The 21,889-nt window shown below is 39.2% G+C and overlaps 1 protein-coding gene across 2 annotated transcripts in view; it reads right to left on the bottom strand.

The window, feature by feature from the left end:
- UBAC2 (UBA domain containing 2) overlaps positions 1-21,889 on the bottom strand; it is a 182,146-nt gene that overhangs the window by 133,778 nt on the left and 26,479 nt on the right. For both annotated transcript variants that reach the window (XM_030813624.1, XM_030813626.1), the window contains exons 2-4: positions 13,791-13,918; positions 9,404-9,523; positions 8,685-8,794 (exon numbers count right to left, since the gene is read on the bottom strand). In XM_030813624.1, coding sequence (XP_030669484.1) covers positions 8,685-8,794; positions 9,404-9,523; positions 13,791-13,918 — 358 coding nt within the window. The remainder of the gene's footprint in view (positions 1-8,684; positions 8,795-9,403; positions 9,524-13,790; positions 13,919-21,889) is intronic.

Here is a 21,889-nt window from a genome sequence, read left to right as displayed (position 1 = left end):
AAAAAAAAAAAAGAAATTGATTTCTGGAAATAACATAGGTAAATTAATATTCCTTAAAAAAAAAGATAAACACAAAAAGTCTAATAATAAAATGGCATTTTTGCACTAGGAGGTCCCTTAGACAATCTTCTTAGCACAATTCTTCTGTTCGAAATATAAAAAACTGAGGTCTGAAGAGGTTATGTGACTTGCTCAGCTAAAGAACCACATCTAGAAACCAAGGTCAGTTCTTTCATGTCAAACACCAATTTTTCAATAATAAAAAGCAAACATACTTAAAGAATGTAAACATTCTCAGAGCTACATAAGGTGGTACTGAGATGCAGTTTCTCAATAAAGAGAAAAACACAGTTTTTAGTTTCAATAGTCAAATGAGTAAAATATATATCTTTATATATTTTATATACATAAAGTATCTTTATAGATATTATATCTTTATATATTATGTATAGATCTTACATATATTTAACATATAATTATTTCTAAAACAAGAAAAACAACTCTTGTATTTGATATGTAGGTTTATTGTACACATATACATAGTCAGACCCTGCTCTCAACCATACAGATGAATCTACTCTTAAATTTATTAGATGGAAAAGTTCTCTGCCATAGCTTGTCTTGATAAGAAGAGTTTAGTCTCAGAGCAAAAAGCACAACAGAAGATTCTATTGATACAAAATCAACAAAGTGAAAATGTATGCTGTGATTCTCACAGTTAAATTGTAAATAATCTAAATTATAATTTAATTTTAGATCACTTAAGTTATTTTTAAAATAATTTACTTAGCATTATAACCAAATACATTTTAACATAATATGTAAAAATTCAAAATTTCACTGTATTCTGGAAAACAATGTAACATCCACATATAAATACTAACAAAAAATAATAGGTATATAAGGCCAGATGTGTGGCAGGAATGAATTACTAGAAATGCCTAATACATATGGCTTTTAATAATGGAGTTATCTCTACTTTCAAAACCTAATGGTTACATTTTCTGAGTTTAAATCATAGTCATGAGCATCTATCATATGTCAGCTACAATTTCTATGCAAAGCACTAGAAAAAGAAATGAACAGGTCTGTGGTTCAAAGGCCTTCCCTTACAGTATTATTGGGGCTACACTGTAATCAAGGCTTGCTTGTCCTTCAACATTACTGAATGTAGGGCAATGAGTACACAAAGTGAAACTTGGTTCTCCCTCAAAGAGCCAGTGGGTAGCCTAGGAGGCACAGACAATGACAATGTAATATAATAAATACTAACAGAGATCATTAATACATGTGTTGTAATACACATATAAGGGCAATTAATCCTGCCAAAGGGCAAGAGGAAGCAGAAAGCAAGCCAAGTAGGCATGAGAATGCAAATGCGTAGCAAGCGAAGAAAGCTGGATGACCAGTTGGGAAACAGTTTGAGAGACTAGCTGGTGGTCAGATGAGGAGGGCTCTGAAAGGAAAGAAGAGCTGGGCATGGTAGCACGTGCCTATAATCCCGGCTACTCAGGAGGCTGAGGTGGGAGGACTGGGCTTGAGCCTAGGAGTTCAAGGCCAGCCTGGATAACATGGCAAGACCTTGTCTCTTAAGAAAAGCAACACATGGAAGGGGTATACACTTGCTCCTAGAAGCTTGGCGTAATAGAGCTTCTTTAATTCTTGGTGCTACCCTTTGAAGCACAGAATACCCACAGTTGACATGTGAGGGTCATCTATAAACTGAGCTCAGGAAATGGAGCTTGAGAGAAGTAACTTGCTCTAGATTTCACATAACTAGTAAGTGGCAGAGCTGGAATCTCAAATCTGGTCTGTCTGATGGCAAAGACCATGCTATTTCCACTATTCCAGACTGCCTGGATAGCATCTTGGAAGAATCTGACTTTTATTCTGATGGAAATGAGAATTTGAGGGTTTTTAAAAGAACTAGTGTGGTTAAGCCTGCATTTTAGAAAGATAACTTCTGACAGCATTGTATGGAATGCTTTGAAATTCACAGGGAAACTAGTTAGAGAATTACTGTAAAAAAGTAGACAAGAAAAGATTTAAGAGTCTAAACTGAGATAATAATGACAGTGGAAGTAGAGAAGAAGGGATGAATGAATGAGTTATTCAGAACTTTGAATTACTAAGACTCAGTGCCAGAAGTCCTAGCCAGAGCAACTAGGCAAGAGAAAGAAAGAAAAGGCATCCAAACAAGAAAGCTCAAACTATTTCTCTTTACTGACAATACGATTCTATATCTAGAAAACCCTAAAGACTCTGCCAAAAGGCTCCAGGAATCGAGAAACAACTTCACTGGAGTTTCAGGATGCCAAATCAATGTGGAAAGATCAGTAGTAGCATTTCTATACATCAATAACTTAGTTCAAGCCGAGAGTCAAACCAAGAACACAACCCCATTTACAATAGCCACACACACACACAAAAAGATACCTAGGAATACATCTAACCATGAAGGTAAAAGATCTCTACAAGAACTACAAAACACTGCTGAAAAAATTCAAAGATGGCCAGGCTCGGTGGCTCATGCCTATAATCCCAGCACTTTGGGAGGCCGAGGCAGGCTGATCACGAGGTCAGGAGATCGAGACTATCCTGGCTAACACAGTGAAACCCCATCTCTACTAAAAAATACAAAAAAAAAGTAGCCGGGCATGGTGGCACGCACCTGTAATCCCAGGTACTCGGGAGGCTGAGGCAGGAGAATCGCTTGAACCTGGGAGGCGGAGGTTGCAGTGAGCCAAGATCGCACCACTGCACTCCAGCCTGGGTGACAGAGTGAGACTCAGTCTCCAAAAAAAAAAAAAAAAAACAGAAAAAAGAAAAAAATCAAAGATGACACAAACAAATGGAAAAAGCATTCCATTCTCATGGACTGAAACAATCAATATCATTAAAATGGCCATACTGACCAAAGCAATCTACAGATTCAAGGCTATTCCTAGCAAGCTACAATGTCATTTTTCACAGAATTAGAAAAAATTATTCTAAAATTCATATAGAACCAAAAAAAGAGCCCCAAATAGCCAAGGCAATCCTAAGGAAAAAAAAAAGAAAAGAAAAAAACAAAGCCAGAGGCATCACATTACCTGACTTCAGACTGTAAGGCTACACTAAGCAAAACAGCATGGTACTGGTACAAAAACAGACATACAGACCAGTGGAACAGAATAGAGAACCCAGAAATAAAGCCTCACACCTACAGCCATCTGATCTTCAACAAAGTTCACAAAAATAAACAGTGGTGAAAGGATTCCCTATTCAATAAATGGTGCTAGGATAGCTGGCTAGTCATACGCAGAAAATGAAACTGTACCCCTACTTGCACCACATACAAAAATTAATTCAAGATGGATTAAAGATATAAATGTAAGACCTCAAACTATAAGCATCCTAGAAGAAAACCTAGGAAACACCATTCTGGACATCAGCCTTGGGGAAGAATTTGTGACTAAGTCCTCAAAAGCAATTGCCATGAAAACAAAAATTGACAAATGGGACCCATTTAAACTAAAGAGCTTCTGCACAGCAAAATAAACTATCAACGGAGTAAACAAACAATCTATAAAATGGGAGAAAATACTCACAAACTGCATCTGACAAAGGTCTAATATCCAGAATCTATAAGGAACTTGATTCAACAAGCACAAAACAACCCCATTAAAAAGTGGGCAAAAGACACGAACAGATACTTTTCAAAAGAAGACACACAAGTGGCCAACACACAAGAAAAAATGCTCAACGGTAATCATCAGAGAAATGCAAATCAAAACCACAATAAGATACCATCTCACACCAGTCAGAATGGCTACTAAAAAGCCAAAAAACAACAGATGCTGGTGAGATCTGGGAAGAAAAGGGAAACTTATACACTGTTGTATGTAAGTGAGAAAAGGGAACACTTATACACTGTTGTATGTAAGTGAGAAAAGGGAACACTTATATACTGTTGATGGGAATGTAAATTAGTTCAGCCACTACAGAAAGCAGTTTGGAGATTTCTCAAAGAACTTAAAATAGGACTACCATTCAACCCAGCAATCCCACTACTGAGGACGTAGCCAAAAGAAAATAAATCATTCTACCAAAATGACACATGCACTCACATGTTCATCGCAGAACTATTCACAATAGCAAAGACATGGAATCAACCTAAGTGCCCATCAGCAATGGACTGGATAAAGAAAATATGGTACATACACACCATGGAATATTATGCAGCCATAAAAAAGAATGAAATCATGTCCTTTGCAGCAACATGGATGCAGCTGGAGGCCCTTATCCTAAATAAACTAATGCAGGAACAGAAAATCAAATACCACATGAACTCACTTAAAAGCGGGAGCTAAACACTGAGTACACACGGACATAAAGATGGCAGCAATAGACATGGAGGACTATTAGAGGGGGAAGGAGGGAGGGGAGCAAGGGTTGAAAAACTAACTACTGGATACCATGCTCACTACCTGGGTGACGGGATCATCTGTACCCGAAACCTCAGTATCATGCAATATACTCATATAACAAACCTTCACATGTACCCCCTGAATCTGAAAGTTGAAATTTCAAAAAATAAAAACGAAGACTCAATCACCTACCCCACTGACAAGCAAAATGAAAGATTTCCAGCTTGCATGACTCCGAGTAGATGTTACTAACTAAAATAAGAAGAAAGAGGGGAAGAGGATAGAGAGGAGGCCAGAAGAGAAGAGAGCTTCTGAACATGAGTTTTCTTTGAGTCTATAAATCATTAGGAAATAAGACTCTAGACCACACATGGTGGTCACGCCTATAATCCCAGTGCTTTGGGAGGCCAAGGCAGGAGGATCGCTGGAGGCCAGGAGTTTGAGACCAGCCTGGGCAAAATAACAAGACCCAATCTCTACAAAAACAAACAAACAAACAAACAAACAAAGATGGCCGGGTGCAGTGGCTCACACCTGTAATCCCAGTACTTTGGGAGGCCAAGGCAGGTGGATCATCTGAGGTCAGGAGTTTGTGACCAGCCTGACCAATATGGTGAAACCCTGTCCTATTAAAAATACAAAAAAATTAGCCAGGCATGGTGGCAAACCCAGCCACTCAGGAGGCTGAGGCAGAAGAATCGCTTGAACCAGGGAGGCGGAGGTCGCAATGAGCAGAAATCGCACCATTGCACTGCAGCCTGGGCGGCAAGAGTGAAACTCCGTCTCCAAACAAAAAAAAAAAAATTAGCTGGGCATGGTGGCACACCTACAGTCACAGCTACTCAGGGGGCTGAGCTGGGAGGACTGCTTGAACCCAGGAGTTTGAGGTTACAGTGAGCTATGATCTCACCACTGTACTCCAGGCCTGGGCAACTGAATAAGACCTCATTTCTAAAAATAAAATAAAAGAAAGGAAATAAGACTCAAGAAATATCAGGAGAGTAGGGTGGGTTGGAAATAAGAGAGCTGGGAAGCAAATGATACATGTTCACTGTAGTTGAAATCAAGAAAGTGGGCAAGATAGCCCAAAAAGCTTGAGAAAAGAGCTGCACGCAGTAACTAAGTCAGAAAGAACTAGGAGGGAGTAGTGTGTGGGACTCAAGAGAGCAGGTGGTTTCATGAAATAACAAGAGGTTAAAAGCATTTAATGTGCTACTGAAAGGTTAAAGAGGATGACCAGTGGCTTTAGAAATTAGGTGGCCACTGGTGACCTTTATAAGAGAAGTTCCTATAGTGGTGAGGTAAAAAAAAAAAAAAAAAAGAGAGAGACAGAGAGAGAATTAAATAGGAAGTAAAGAACTATAGAGAGTGCAGATAAATTTGGTACTGAAGGGAAAGAAAAATATTAGATGTTAGGTGAAAAACACTGAAAGCTGTAAAACACACATTTCTATTTTAAGTTCCAGGGATACGTGTGCAGAACGTGCAGGTTTGTTACAGAGGTATACATGTGCCATGGTGGTTTGCTGCACATATCGACCCGTCATCTAGGTTTTAAGCCTCACATGCATTAGGTATTTGTCCTAATGCTCTCCCTCCCCTTGCCCCCAACCCACAGACAGCCCCAGTGTGTGATTTCCCCTCCCTGTGTCCATGAAGTACATTGACTTAAAAAAAAAAAACAGTAGTTTCCTCTCTTTAGTTTTTGAAGCTTTGCTACCATCAATAAAAGATATATTTGTGGCTGGGTACAGTGGCTCACACCTGCAATCCCAGCACTTTGGGAGGCCAAGAAAGGAGGATCACTTGAGCCCAGGAATTCAAGACCAGCCTAGACAACATAGCAAAACCTTTTCTCTACCAAAAAATAATAATAATAAAAATGTTTTTAAGAGATATATTTACATTATACAAAGTTTACTTGTTGAACTAATTGTGTTCCAAAAAGTCTATGTTTGAGAAAGCCTCAAGATTTAAAAAAGTTATACTACATACTATAATGTTTTGTGACTTGAAAAGGAAGAGAAATATATTCTCATTCAGGTGATGGCTGAATTAACATTTATAGTGTCTTTCAAAGGGGATGCTATAACTTTTCAATTTATTCAAGTTTGTAACTCTTGCTACAAACTGAGATTTAAATAGGTAAATCCCTTCCCTCTTCTGAGAGTAAGCAAAAATATTCCCCCCACCAACTTCAAAATTGAATCAATCTTTTTATGCACTAGTTAATAGGATTCCATAATTAAATAAATGAATACAAAAGTTCTACTGTCATTCGACTCTATGTGCAGCAGGAAAAAGAAGACAAGGAGACAGTGTAAATAAGAATAACGCTAAGTTACTATCCATCTCCAAAGTTCATTCTAACAGACACACATACCTCCCATCACTCAGTAGGCTATAGAGGGAACCAAAAGGAACTGGCCTGATAGGAGATGTTTTGGGGAAAACTGATGATTTAGCAATGCTGCTGCTTTCCTGAGTCAATGTGGAATCATTCCTGATGACCACACTATTTTCCCCAATAACAGAATATTCAACTTTAACTTCTCAGTCTAATTACAATGACCACCTGTGGAAATCAAACTGCATGCAAATTATGACACAGAACTTTATGCCTCCATTCAAACATTATTCAGAATCATACATTATTAAAACAGCTCAAGGTCAACATTCATGGATATTCACACCAACTATAATTCACAAAAGGCAGCTACACTGTAAACATTAACAATGCAGGTACGAAAGGTATTAGAACACTAATTATAATTTTAAAATAGGGATCCAAAGTGAATTTGAATCAAGATACATACAGTAGCTTAATAGTTCTCAAAACACATATTTAAAATTAAAAGAAGACTGAAGATAGTACACACAGAATTTTAAATATCTGGTATCTATATTTCATACTATCTCATTTCCCAAATAGTGTCTCAGATACTTCATTCAGATGCTTGGAGGTCATTTACATATGCTAACAACTCTGCCCCTAGATTGTAATTATTTCACACACAAATACATGGTTTTTGGGGGGTTTTTTGTTTGTTTCTTGAGACGGAGTCTCACTCTGTCGCCCAGGCTGAAGTGCAGTGGCGCGATCTCGGCTCACTGCAACCTCTGCCTCCCGGGTTCAAGCGATTCTTCTGCCTCAGCCTCCTGAGCAGCTGGGACTACATGCCACCACACCCGACTAATTTTTGTATTTCTAGAAGAGATAGGGTTTCACCACATTGACCAGGCTGGTCTCAAACTCCTGACCTCGTGATCCCCCCACCTCGGCCTCCCAAAGGTGGCATGAGAAACCGCAGCCGGCCTGTTTTTTTGTTTGTTTGTTTGTTTGTTTGAGATGGAGTCTCGCTCTGTCAACTCTACTCCTAGATTCTAGTTATTTCACACACTAATACATAGTTTTTGTTTTTTTAAAGAAGATCAACGCAATATGAAAGCATACAAATTCTGAGTGGGGTTGGCCACGGCAGGTTGTCTACAAAGTTATAACCTATACACTGGCTTTGTTTTATGTTTGATGGAAGTGTATAAAACATTATCAGCTTTTAAAAAATTATTCTTCAGAAACTTAACTTCATACAAATTAATTTTGTTTCCCAATCTAATTAAACTATATTTTTGTGTTTAGTTCATAAAATTACAAAGACAAATTTCACTATAAAAACACACAAAACTAATTCTATCAGGATCAGAATAGGAAATTCATTTAAAATTCTCTAAAACACAAAATTTCAAAGCCAAAAAAAGAATGTGGCTGGGCGTGGTGGCTCACACAGTGGCTCAAGCATTTTGGGAGGCCGAGGCAGGTAGATCACCTGAGGTCAGGAGCTCAAGACCAGCCTGGCCAACATGGCAAAACCCTGTCTCTACTAAAAAATACAAAAATTAGGTGGGCGTGGTGGCACGTGCCTGTAGTCCCAGCTACTAGGGAGGCTGAGGCAGGAGAATCGCTTGAACCCGGGAGGCAGAGGTTGTAGTGAGCCGAGATCGTGCCAATGCACTCCAGCCTGGGTGACAGAGCAAGACTCCATCTCAAAAAAAAAAAAAAAAAAGTAAAATAAATTTTAAAGAATTAACATAAAATTGATTCTATTTCAAGAACATAATAAAAATGTAGGCACAGATTAGACTTTTTTTTACATATAGAATCAATTTATATCTAGAAGTTTAAAATATTCTTTTACTGACTTTCACATATAATAACAACACTTTAAATCAGATTCAAGTAGTTCTAAATTAAGTCAATCTTTAAGTGCTACTTACAATCCAGAAGGCAAATTACTAGCTGCAGTGATGCCAAAGAAATACTGCATAGCTTCGACGAGGAGAAAGTCAAATAAGGCTGACAAAACCCAGGAACCCAGCAAAAAGGACTGCAAAATAAAACAGCAGAAAAATTATAGAGATAAGTGTCCTAAAAATAAACTAACATTTATTCAGCTAGAATCAGCTCAGAGGTGTGTATTCATATATATGTGTGTGTGTGTGTGTGTGTGTGTATATATATATATACACACATGCATGTGTATATATATATACACACATGCATGTGTGTGTATATATATTCGAAATTATTTGTTTTTATTAAAATAGACTTTAGAAAATGGGCGGGGTAAACCCATATTGCTCAAATGTATTAACCTCCATAATTTTTAAGTACGTTGAAGATATATTTTTAACATGTAAAACACAAACCACTAAGCAAAATAAATTATAATTTTATTAAAGTCAAAGCATTAAAATTTGTATTAGTGTTCACAACTAATACTACATATTATCATTATCACTATTATTATTATGCTAGTGTCTTACATTTTAAAATTTTCTTTGGCTAATGTTCATGTGCCTCAAATCAGATAGAGAATAGTGTAATTAAAAAGATAACTGTAAATAACACCACCAAGTTTAACAAAATAAAATCCATTTAAACAAAATTATTTTCTACAGCCTAAGTAGCAAAGACGAAATACATAAAAACTTACTGCAAATTTTCTGCTTCCATATCTTCTTTCAAATATCCTAAAATTATAAATAAGCAGACTACTGCAGAAAGTATCTTTCAAATCAAGGCAAATTATTCTTCCACATATCAACCTCCAAATCTAGATGGGGATTTAAAAAAGAACAATAAACAAGAGTAAAATTTGTTCGGGTCTCTTCCTTAGCAAATTTGTTACGTTTACACTGCCTATTTTTAATATCCTAAACAAAATCATAACGCACACACCAAAGGAAAACTATATATGTATGTTCTCTGAGCTCAAGTCTCTCATAGTAAAAATTCCTTCCAACAGTGGCACGAAAGGTACTTGAAATTTTTTTGTGCTTATAAGAAAACACATTCTCATTAAGATAACAGAAAACTCCCTATAAGAAATTTTAGGATCACGTTTAGTAAGATTTTTAAAAATTATATACGTAAGCTAGAATGAGACTAACAAATGTTCATTTTTATGTTACTGAATAAGACAAAGTTGTAACTGAAAAACAACTTAGGTATAAACTCAAAAATATACATTTCTGAGCTTAATTTTAATCATCAACCTACTTCATAGCAACTATGCAAAGTAATTTATGGCAACTGCTGCTAAATATGACTAGGTTTGAAATATTAGTTTATTTAAGTCATTGTTTCACCCAACTTCTGGTTGCATAAAAAACACACAAGGGGACATAAAAAAAAAAAAAAAAAAAAAAAAAAAAAGAGCTACTCGAAGGCCTATTTTTGAGTCTGCTTAAACATTTTTCAGATTTTTAAAGATAATCCCAATGACATTTGACAAACATCCTAATCTTATTTCCCCTTCACAATGACCTTATGAGATAGGTAAAACAAATATTAACTCCAACTTTTCTTTGTATTTTTATTGTGGTAAAACAGATATAAAAGTTACAATTTTAACTATTGAGTATACAATTCAGTGGTATTAAGCAAATTCACAATATTGTACAACCATCACCACTATCTGTTTCCAGAACTCTTCATCATCCTAGACAGAAATGCCATGCTAACTTCCTGTTCCCTCTCCCCTTAGCCCCAGGAAACATTATTCTACTTAATGTCTCTATGAATTTGCTTATACTAGATACCTCATGTAAGTAAGATCATTTATTTGTCCTTTTGCATTTGCTCATTTCACTTTGCATAATATTTTCAAGGTTCGTGGTAAAGCATGTATCAATCTCACTCTCATTTATAATTGAATAATATTCTATGGTATGTATACACCACATTTTGTTTATCCATGTATCTGTTAATAGACATTTGGGTTTCTACCTTTTTGCTATTGTGAATAATGCTGCTGCGAACATTGGTAATAGTAACTCTTTTTTTTTTTTTTTTTGAGGGTCTCACTCTGTTGCCCAGGCTGTAATGCAGTGATGTGATCACATCTCACTGCAGGCTCAACCCTCTGGACTGAATCAATACTTGCACCTCAGCCTCCTGAGTAGCTGGGTGTGCACCACCACACCCGTCTAATTTTTGTATTTTTTGTAGAGATGGTGTTTTGCCATGTTGCCCAGGCTGGTCTTGAACTCCTGGACTCAAGCAATCCATCCGCAAGCGTTGGCCTCCCAAGGTGCTGAGATAACATATGTGAGCCACCACACCCAGCCAACTGTCTTAAGGAAAAAGAGGCACAGAGAAACTATTTGTCTAAAGTCATACAACCTGTGCTCTTGCCAACAGAAATAAGAATACAAATGAGAAGTCTGAGCATATCAACTGTCAAAACACGTCACATATGTCTCTACTCCAAGCAAGACACCAGGCAGAGTCTTTGTCATGACTGTACTGGCCACCAGAGTTCATCTCACCTGCCAGCCCAGCTGAACTGGGGATGGCTGCCTCTAAGGCTGTGTTGAGGCCATGGCTGGGCTCAAGGAGAAACAGTACCAGAGTCACACTGAAACTTTAGGCAGCATATACCTCCATCAGTATGATCAATGAGGCAGTACATATGAGAGCACATAGGAAACTGTCAAGTACTTTACCAATGTCAGATGATGATGACTGTCATCTCCTCAGAACACCAGATTCAAAAATCATAAGAGCCGGGCGCAGTGGCTCACGCCTGTAATCCCAGCACTTTGGGAGGCCCAGGCGGGTGGATCATGAGGTCAGGAGATCAAGACCGTCCTGGCTAACACAGTGAAACCCCGTCTCTACTAAAAAAAATACAAAAAATTAGCTGGGCACGGTGGCGGGCACCTGTAGTGCCAGCTACTTGGGAGGCTAAGGCAGGAGAATGGCGTGAACCCAGGAGGCGGAGCTTGTAGTGAGCCGAGATAGCGCCACTGCACTCCAGCCTGGGCGAAAGAGCGAGACTCCCTCTCAAAAAAAAAAAAAAAAAAAAAAAAAAAAAACCGTAAGAGGCAGCTCCAAGTCCTCTATCCCCATATTTAATATTACAATGAAAATACTCTACTCAGAGATAAGCTCTGAGAGCCACTAAGAAAATCTGGGGATTAAGGAAATTGACAGTTTGTAATTACTAAGATATAACAAACTGCATTTCTAGAACCCCATTTTTTTCAGTTAATGAAAATAAAGCTGCTAGCTACAGTTTTAAATAATTTATGTGTTGCAATCATACTCAAGGACACAAAACTATGAGAGCTGGTATGAGAATAAACCACTGCATATTATTATACAGGTGAATGTCCCCTAAAGATTGATAACTGGCTACCGGCTTACACTCAGCAAAGCACTGCTTCTGCAACTCAACCTAAAGAAAACTGACTGTAACTCTGCATTAACTGCCAAAATCTGGAGGTTTAGAACTTAAAAAATAAAGCCCTTCATCAACTGAGCCCTCCTGGACTTCTCCAGTCTAAGCCTGGGTTTGTCTCAAAGCATGCTTCCTGTATCACACCCCTAAGGGTCTGAAATTCATGTTACTTCCTGCAGTAAAATGCCCTTCCCTCTCTTCATTGCTAATTAACAGTCATCCCTTCTTTCGGACCAAACTGAAAGCTCATACCCCTAAGACTCTGCAGAGGTATGCCCCCAATACTGGTCCCTATTTCCTGTATCACCCCCCAAGGATATCACGTACACCTGTGACCTATAGAATCACGTTCTTATGTGTATGTGTGTGTTTAGATTTCCCAAGGCGGAACTGAAACTCCCATATCTCTCATGAATACACACTGAGAGCCTTTTAGGTATTTTAAGTGTTAATGTGGATGTGGCTATTCCCATTCCTGGACAGAAGAGTGGTCCTCTTCCATCCAAGCAGGTCACCACCTTTAAAGCACAGATGCCCACAGAGTGGGCTTAGCCAAATGAACCAAATTAACTCCAGAAATTAGGAAGGTATCAACTAAAGGCCCGGGGGGCCCTTACATTAGTGGTCCTCAAAGCCAGCCATACACCAGAATCCCCTAGGGGTTGTTTTTAAATGTAGAGCAATGCCCAGTCGCCACCACCAGACTCTGTGACTCAGTTGTTCTGGGGTGAGATACTGGGTTTATATAAATCTAGGTATAAATTATACCTTCACATAAGTATAGATATGGAGACAGATCTTTGAAGTTTTTCCAGGTGATTCTAATGTGTCCAGGGTTGAGAATGACTGCATTATAGCAACTGAAATAATACAGAAGCTATACTATCTTCTGACAAATCAGTAATATGGATAAATAATACGGATAAATAACTGAAAGACCTGCACAGGAAGTTGGTGAAGCCAATCTGAGCAATGGTATTAATTATATCACTATGAAGAAAAGGTGTCAGAAATGGATTATTGTGCTTAAAATGGGCTAACCAAGTGTTTAGCAAAGAAAGGGTGGCAGTCATATACCAGAATTTGCACTAACACTCCAATTCATAGACAAGAACCCAGCACCAGCATTTTCAACAAGATCAGTCCAGAAACCTTGAAAAGCACTTCTGCTCTTTCCCACAGCAGAAATTCAAGAGAAATGTCTTACTTCGTTTAATCACCACTGTAAAAGTTATCATAAATTCATAATCTGATACAACTGACAGAGCCTACCTCCTCTAATCAAATATTCAAATTGAGAAAAGGTTTTGGCAAAGCTAAGTATGCATATTGGGCATTAAAAAAAAGATTTAACATTGTTTTTAATTCCCTTGAAGTTATAAATTGCACTTCTCTGAGTAAAAAGTGAAACTGAAAACAAATGTGCCTAATAAAAGGAAATATTGCCATTGCTTCATTATTATCTGTTTTGCTGAAAAATCAATAAATACAACTAGAAAAGTTACTTAATGAAATATTAATAATAAATATTTCTTACAAATTGGGGGCTTTGCAGGACTAAAAGCAGGAAGAAAAAGCAAATCTAGAAAAAAAAACTGTCCTCTCTCCTCCTAGGGGCCAATGAGGCAGAGCTCACCTGGAAGTCGTTCTTGACTGCGTGGAGGTCATACACAAAGAGCTTCTGGCAGTGAGGCAGGAGGAGGGCTAGCAGGAGGGAGACGGCACTGGGGACCAGCAGAAGGCTCTTCGACAGAGGCGCCTTGTCTGGAGGGAAAAAGGAAACCACTTTCAGAATGATTGTTCCTAAGATTTAAAAAACCACATGGGTGAAAAGCAAGAGAATTCATTTCTTTTAAATCAGAATGAAGACAAAGTCCAGAAACTCTGAAATTTGGTTCTAACATCCACTTTCAAAACATTGACCTGGGGATGTAAGTGATCAAAAGACACTGGAAACAAGCAGAATGCCCTAGCAGGGATTCATTGCCAGTTGGCTCTTAAATGAGACCAAGTTTACGCCAGAACTTCCATAGAACCCCTTTCAGAAAATGGCTACCCAAGTGTAAAGAAATAGAGAAGTGTGTTTTCTATCAAATCAGCCAGTTAGCTCCTGAGCATGCACAAAACTCATACATATATAAAAATACCTTTTTAATTTCATTTTTTAATTGATACATATTAGGGAACACACTTTGGGAGTACATGTGATAATTTGATACATTCATATAATCACATCCAGAGACAGTCTCACTTTGTCGCCCAAACTGGAGTGCAGTGGCGCAATCTTGGCTCACTGCAACCTCCACCTCCCAGGTTCAAGCAATTCTCCTGCCTCAGCCTCCTGAGTAGCTGGGATTACAGGCACGTGCCACCACGCCTGGCTAATTTTTGTATTCTTAGTAGAGACCATGTTTCGCCACGTTGGCCAGGCTGGTCTCAAACTCCTGGGCTCAAGCAGTCCTCCTGCCTCGGCCTCCCAAAGTGCTGCGATTACAGGCATGGGCCACGGCACCCAGCCCGGATAATTATCTTAAATATCTCTCTTTTATTGAGGCTGAATTATTCTCTTCTAGCTATTTTGAAATGTACGATAGATTGGTGTCAACTACAGACACCCTCCTGATCTACTGAACACCAAGTCTTATTTCTTCTAAGTGTATATTTGTACCCATTAACCAACCTCTTTTTATCCCCCTCTCCCTCCTACCCTTCCCAGCCTCTGATAACCACCAACCTACTATCTTCATGAGATCCACTATTTTAGTTTCCACATGTGAGAACATGCAATCTTTGTCTTTTTGTTCTTAGCTTATTTCACTTACATGTCTTCTAGTTCCATCCATGCTGCTGCAAATGATAGGATTTCATTCTTTTTATAGCTGAATAATATTCCACTGTGTGTGTGTGTGTGTGTGTGTGTATACATATACACATAAAATTTTCTTTATCCATCATCCATTTTTTTTCCATTCATTGGAAACTCAAAAAAGGGAACTAGTCAATAAAGATGAAAGTATACAACAAAGAAGGCCGGGCCTGGTGGCTCACATCTGCATTGATGGACACTTCAGTTGACTCCACATTTTGGCTATTGTGAATAGTGCTGCAATAAGCATGGAAGTGCAGATATCTCTTTGATATATTGATTTCCTTTCTTTTGAATACATATCCAGTAGTGGATCATATAGTAGTTTTATTTATTTTTTTAAGAACCTCCATACTGTTTTCCATCGTGACTGTACTAATTTACATTCCCACCAACAGTGTACCAGGGTTCCCCTTTCTCCATATCCTGGCTAGCCTCTGTTTTGTTTGGTTGTTGCTGTTTTTGAGACAGAGTTTTGCTCTTTCGGCCAGGCTGGAATGAAGTGGTGAGGTCTCGGCTCACTGCAACTTCTGCCCCCGGGTTCAAGTGATTCTCCTGCCTCAGCCTCCCAAGTACCTGGGATTACAGGCACCCACCACCATGCCCAGCTAATTTTTATATTTTTAGTAGAGACGGGGTTTCACCATGTTGGCCAGGCTGGTCTTGAACTCCTGATCTCAGGTGATCCACCCAACTCGGCCTCCCAAAGTACTAGGATTACAGGCATGAGCCACCGTGCCCAGCAGCCTGCCTCTGTTATTCCTGTCTTTTTGATAAAAGCCATTCTACCTCGGGTGAAATATCTCATTGTGGTTTTGATTTGAATTTCTCTGATGATCAATAAGGTTGAGCACCTTTTCATATGCCTGTTGGCCATTTGTATGTCTTCTTTTGAGAAATGTCTATTCAGATCTTTTGCCCACTTTTGAAATGGATTATTTGGGTTTTTGCTATTGAGTTGTTTGAGCTCCTTACAAATTCTGGTTACTAATCCCTTGTCAGATGGATTAATCTGCAAGTATTGCAAGTATTTTCTCCCATTCTGTGGGTTATCTCTTTGTTGACTGTTTCTTTGCTGTGCAATAGGAGCTTTTTAGTTTGATTTAATCCCACTTGTCTATTTTTCCTTTGGCTGTCCGTGCTTTTGAGGTCTTACACAAAAAATCTTTGCCCAGACCAATGTCCTGGAGCATTTCTCCAAAATTTTCTGCTAGTAGTTTCATAGTTTCAGGTCTTAGACTTAAGTCTTTAATCCATTTCGATTTCATTTTTATATATAGTAAGAAATATGGGTCTTTAATTTTTTTGCATATGGTTAACCAGTTTTACCAGCACAATTGCCCAAGCACTCTATTGCCCAAGCTGGAGTCCAGTGGCATGATCACAGCTCACTGCAGCCTTGAACTCCTGGGCTCAAGTGATCCTCCCACCTCAGCCTCCCTAGTAGCTGGGACTACAGGCACAAGCCACCACACCTGGCTAATTTTTTTTTGGAGAGAGAGTCTTGCCATGTTCATCAGGCTGGTCTCAAACTCCTAGCCTCAAGTGATCCTCTCGCCTCAGCCTCCCAAAGGGTTAGGATGATAGGCATGAGCCACTGCACCCAGCCCCAACGCAATTTTTTTGAAGGGACTGTCCTTTCTCCATTGTATGTTCTTGGCGCCTTTTTTAGCTGCAAATGCATGGATTTGTATCTGGGTCTTCTAATCTGCTCCACTGGCCTATGTGTCTGTTTTTATGTGAGTATCCTGCTGATTTGGTTACTCTGTAGTATATTTTGAAGTCAGGTAGTGTGATACTTCACCTTGTTCTTATCCTCAGGATTGCTTTGGCTACTCAGAATCTTTTGTGTTTCCATATAAATTTTAGGATCTTTTTTTCTATTTCTGTGAAGAATGTCATTGATATTTTGAGAGGATTTCATTGAATCTGTAAATTGCTTTGGGTAGTATTGCCATTTTAACAATACTAATTCTTCCAAACCATAAGCATGGAATACCCTTTCATTTTTTTTTTATGTCCTCTTCAAGTTCTTTCATCAGTGTTTGTTTTCCTTGCACATATATTGCACATCTTTGGTTAATTGATTCCTAGGTGTTTTGTTTTTAAAAAATTAAAAGAGGCTAAAAGTCTTAACACTGCTGACTGTAGTGGCCTCCTGAGATTTTCCACCATGAGTACAGTTGGAGCCCAGGTCAGTTTTCCAGGAGAGGCTAGTATGATCTGTCTTGTACTAAAAGCAGTCACGCCCCTCTTCCTCCTTGATCTAGTTATTTACATATTAAGTATGACAGAATTATACTACTGAGGGTATTTTAGAAACTATAAATGTCTTCTCTCTTCCCTCTGATATGAGAGAAAAAAAGAAGCAAATTGTGTTTTCTTCTAGCTCACTTTTTTTTCCAATAGAACAAAATACCAGCTTTTACCTATTCAGGAACATTTCCTCCAAGTATGTCATTTAATGAAAATGTACACTATTGTGAGACATCTAGGTAGCCTCTTCTCTCCCTCTGGTCTTCCTTGGTTCCACCTTTGTGTTTTCATGCCTTCCTCTCTCATAGACCCTGAAAACAAGCCCCTGAAGCTACTTGCTGAGCTAATCCATGGGACAGAACAAGAGCTATGAGAAGGGAAGGGACCTGGGGCCCAGAAGACTTGGCCTTGAACCTTCATTTTCACACTTACTGATGCTTGTCGTTGGACACAGTATCTGAGCTCTCTGAGCTTCAGTCACCTCATCTGACCTAATTCTCAGGGTTATGCTAAGAATGAAGTAATGCATGTGGAAATGGCTAGCACAGGCCGGGCACGGTGGCTCACGCCTGTAATCCCAGCACTTTGGGAGGCCGAGGCGGGCGGATCACCTGAGGTCAGGAGTTTGAGACCAGCCCGGCCAACACGGCGAAACCCCATCTCTACTAAAAATACAAAAAAATTAGCTGGGCGTGGTGGCAAGCGCCTATAATCCCACTTGGGAGGCTGAGGCGGGAGAATCACTTGAATCGCTTGAACCTGGAAGGTGGTGGTTGCAGTGAGCCGAGATTGTACCACTGCACTCCAGCCTGGGCAACAGAGCAAGAATCCGTCTCAAAAAAAAAAAAAAAAAGAAATGGCTAGCACAGTGTCCGGCCCATGATGGGGACTCAGAAAAATAAAGTGAATCTCAATCTAGGAAAACCGCTGAAATAACATGCTTTCCTTGGAAATAATTACTTTATATAATAACCCTATACCTCCCTTTGTATGGGAGCTCTGTTTTCACTCTATTAAATCCTGCAACTGAAAAAAATAATAATAATAATAAAATAATAACCCTGTAATATTCATAGTATCAAAAGACTAGTCTTGAAAAGTCAAGTGGTACCAGCAGATTTGGTTACAAAAACATGGCTGAGATTTCCATCAAATAATGAAACACTTAAGCTTCATCAGGAACCAAAAACATTGCCTTTTTTTTCTCTTAATATAGTTGTTTCCTCCCATCCTTTTACTGTGAAAAAGTTTACAATTAAGACTTACACTAGGGGTTACATAATGATAATTTTGATAATTCTGTCATTACTTTTCTATTTCTTAGCTGGCCTTCTGTCTTCATTCTCCTTGTATCTCGGTATCACACTACACTCATGGATTTTTACTTAGTCAATGTGTTACAATCAGTTGCATTCTTTTTCCAACATTCCAACTGTCCAGGTGGAAGACCTTTGACCAGCTCCTGTGGCCTTTCAACCATGGCCCTCAATGCCTGCTCTGGCTGCCCCACCTACCCATTTGTCTTCCTTGCTTTAGGCTCACCCGTACCCACCCTGCCCAAGACCTAGAATTTCTCTAAGGATCCCTGTTAGGGAATGTTGGGAAATGGTCTTTAGAAACCAAATCTGAGGCCGGGTGCAGTGGCTCATGCCTATAATCCCAGCACTTTAGGAGACCGAGGTGAGCAGGTCATGAGGTCAGGAGTTCAAGACCAGCCTGGCCAACATAGTGAAACCCTGTCTCTACCAAAAATACAAAAATTAGCCAGGCATGGTGGTGTGTGCCTGTAGTCCCAGCTACTTGGGAGGCTGAGGCAGGAGAATCACTTGAACCTGGGGGGGCAGAGGTTGCAGTGAGCCAAGATCGCGCCACTGCACTCCAGCTTGGGCAACAGAGTAAGACTTTGTCTCAAAAAAAAAAAAAAAAAAAAAAAGAAACCAAATCTGGGTATTAGATGTGCTCACTGTAATTCTGTAATTTTGGGTCCCAATGCTTCTAGCTCTTTCAGTAATCAGAGCTAGAAAATATATTTTTGAAATCATGATTCATAATGATACTTCCAATTCAAATTTAACAATTTAACACTACGGTGCTATTTTTCTTTTCTTTTTTTGAGATAGGGGCTTCTTGTGTTGCCTAGGCTAGAGTGCAATGGCATGATCTCAGCTGACTGCAACCTCCACCTCCTAGGCTCAAGCAATCCTCCTGCCTCAGCCTCCGAAGTAGCTGGGACTACAGGGGCAAGGCACCACGACCGGCCATTTTTTTTTTTTTGTAGAGACAGGGTTTTGCCATATGGCCCAGGCTGGTCTTGAACTCCTGAGCTCAAGTGATCTGCTCGCCTCGGCCTCCCAAAGTGCTGGGATTACAGCCGTGAGCCACCATGCCTGGCCTACAGTGCTTTTTCCTAAGCTCTTTGCATTTCTGTCTTTTCTCTCTTAAATATTAATAGTTACCTGCTTGCTTTATCCTAGGTTATACAAAAAATTTTAATATTACAGTATCCATATCATTACAAACAATAAACTATTTATTAAGCCCACTGGGCAAAGTTTAAGATACCTTTGAAGGTTTTTTTTTTTTTTTTGGTCCTTAGAGTATGTGTGTGTGTATATATATATATATATATATCTCAACTAAGGATGGGCAGGGTCTTGTGTTCAAAAGCTACTTGAAATAATTCTTTTCCCTAGTGGTTATAACACAGAGATTTGTTTATTTCTGTTTACATTCAATATTAAAGTTTGCTCCTTTCTCCGTTAAAATTTTTGAATATGTTAAATATTTATATTGTTCAAAAACCAAAACCATGAAAAACAAAGGTTTACTTTCACTTCAGTTATTTATCCCCTCTATCCCATACCCCCAACCCACTCCCATAGATACACACTTCTAATAGTTTCTAGCTTAACTCCCCATTTTCTTTTTTAAAAAACAAGTAACACACGTTAACCTATATAAATACACATGTAGACATGGTACAAAAATACACACACTGGCAGTTCCTCATTTCTGCATAGCTCTGATAGGCACAGACTTCAGTTACCATGATTTGGTAAACCACTACCAGCTCTTCAGTACATAGATCATTATGTCAATAAGTCGTGCATTATGATCAGCGACCAATCATGTATGTCACTTCTTTCCAAGTCTGTCAGTGACTTGTCACTGGGCAGCTGTTATTCCATTCATGCACAGACAGTAAAGTATGTAGTTGTGTTGCCTCATCTTCCAATGATAAATTCATGTGACATTTTACAAAAATAGATAATCAAAAGAGGGAACTAGTCAATAAAGATGAAAGTATACAACAAAGAGAGCCAGGCGTGGTGGCACACATCTATAATCCCAGCTCTTTGGGAGGCCGAGATGGGTGGATCACTTAAGGTCAGGAGTTTGAGACCAGCCTGGTCAACATGGGGAAACCCCGTCTTCACTAAAAATATAAAAAGTAGCTGGGCGTGGTAGCACGCCTGTAGTCCCAGCTACTCGGAAGGCTGAGGTGGGAGACTCACTTGAACCCGGGAGACAGAGACTGCAGTAAGCCGAGATCACACCATTGTATTCCAGCCTGGACGACAGGGAGAAACTCCATCTCAAAAAAAAAAAAAAAAGTATACAGCAAAGAAACCAAAAGTAATAGTGCTGGAAGTGAAATATGAATCAAATGTTATCAGGTTATAAAAGAAATATCAAACCACAGGAATGTTGACACTGCCATCAATCAAGGTGGGCAGCTAGAGAAACTCAGTGAAGGCGAACTTATCAACAGGAAGGTGACTGTGATAGAAAACTGGCTCCCCAAGGAGGTCCACGTCCTAATCCCCAGAACCTGTGACTATGTTGGGTTACACAGCAAGGGGGAGTTAAGGTTGCAGACAGAATTGAGGTTGCTAATCAGATGTCCTTGAGATGACATTATCCAAGATATCCAGCTGGATTCGATGCAATCGCAAGTCTTTTTTTTTTTTTTTTTTTTTTTTTTGAGACGGAGTCTTCCTCTGTCGCCAAGGCTGGAGTACAGTGGCACAATCTTGGCTCACTGCAACCTCCGCCTACCGGGTTTAGTGATTCTCCTGCCTCAGCACCCTGAGTAGCTGGGACTACAGGCGTGTGCCACCACATCCAGCTAATTTTTGTATTTTTAGTAGAAACGGGGTTCACCATATTGGCCAGGCTGGTCTCAGACTCCTGACCTCATGATCCACCCACCTCAGGCTCCCAAAGTGCTAGGATTACAAGCGTGAGCCGCTGCGACCAGCCCACAGGAGTCCTTTTAAGTGCAAGAGGGAGGCAGGAGAGTAAGTTTCAGAGTGACAATGTGTAAGAAAGAGTCCACCAGTCACCCTTGGCTTTGAAGATAAAATTGGGTCATGAGTCAAGAAATGTGAGCTGCCTCAAAAAGCTACAAAAGGTGAAGAAACAGATTCCTTCTCAGAGCTTCCAAAAGAAATGCAGCCATGCTGACACCCTGATTTTATCCCAGTGAGATCCATTTTGGATTTCTGGCCTTCAAACTGTAGAATAATAAATTTATTTTGTTTTATTTATTCATTTATTTATTTATTTATTTATTGAGGAGACAGAGTCTCACTCTGTTGCCCAGGCTGGAG

Source organism: Nomascus leucogenys, chromosome 5 (genome assembly GCF_006542625.1).
Source record: "Nomascus leucogenys isolate Asia chromosome 5, Asia_NLE_v1, whole genome shotgun sequence".
Classification (NCBI taxonomy): Eukaryota; Metazoa; Chordata; class Mammalia; order Primates; family Hylobatidae; genus Nomascus; species Nomascus leucogenys.
Note: the sequence above shows the minus strand (reverse complement) of the source record. Positions and strands in the feature narration are given on the sequence as shown.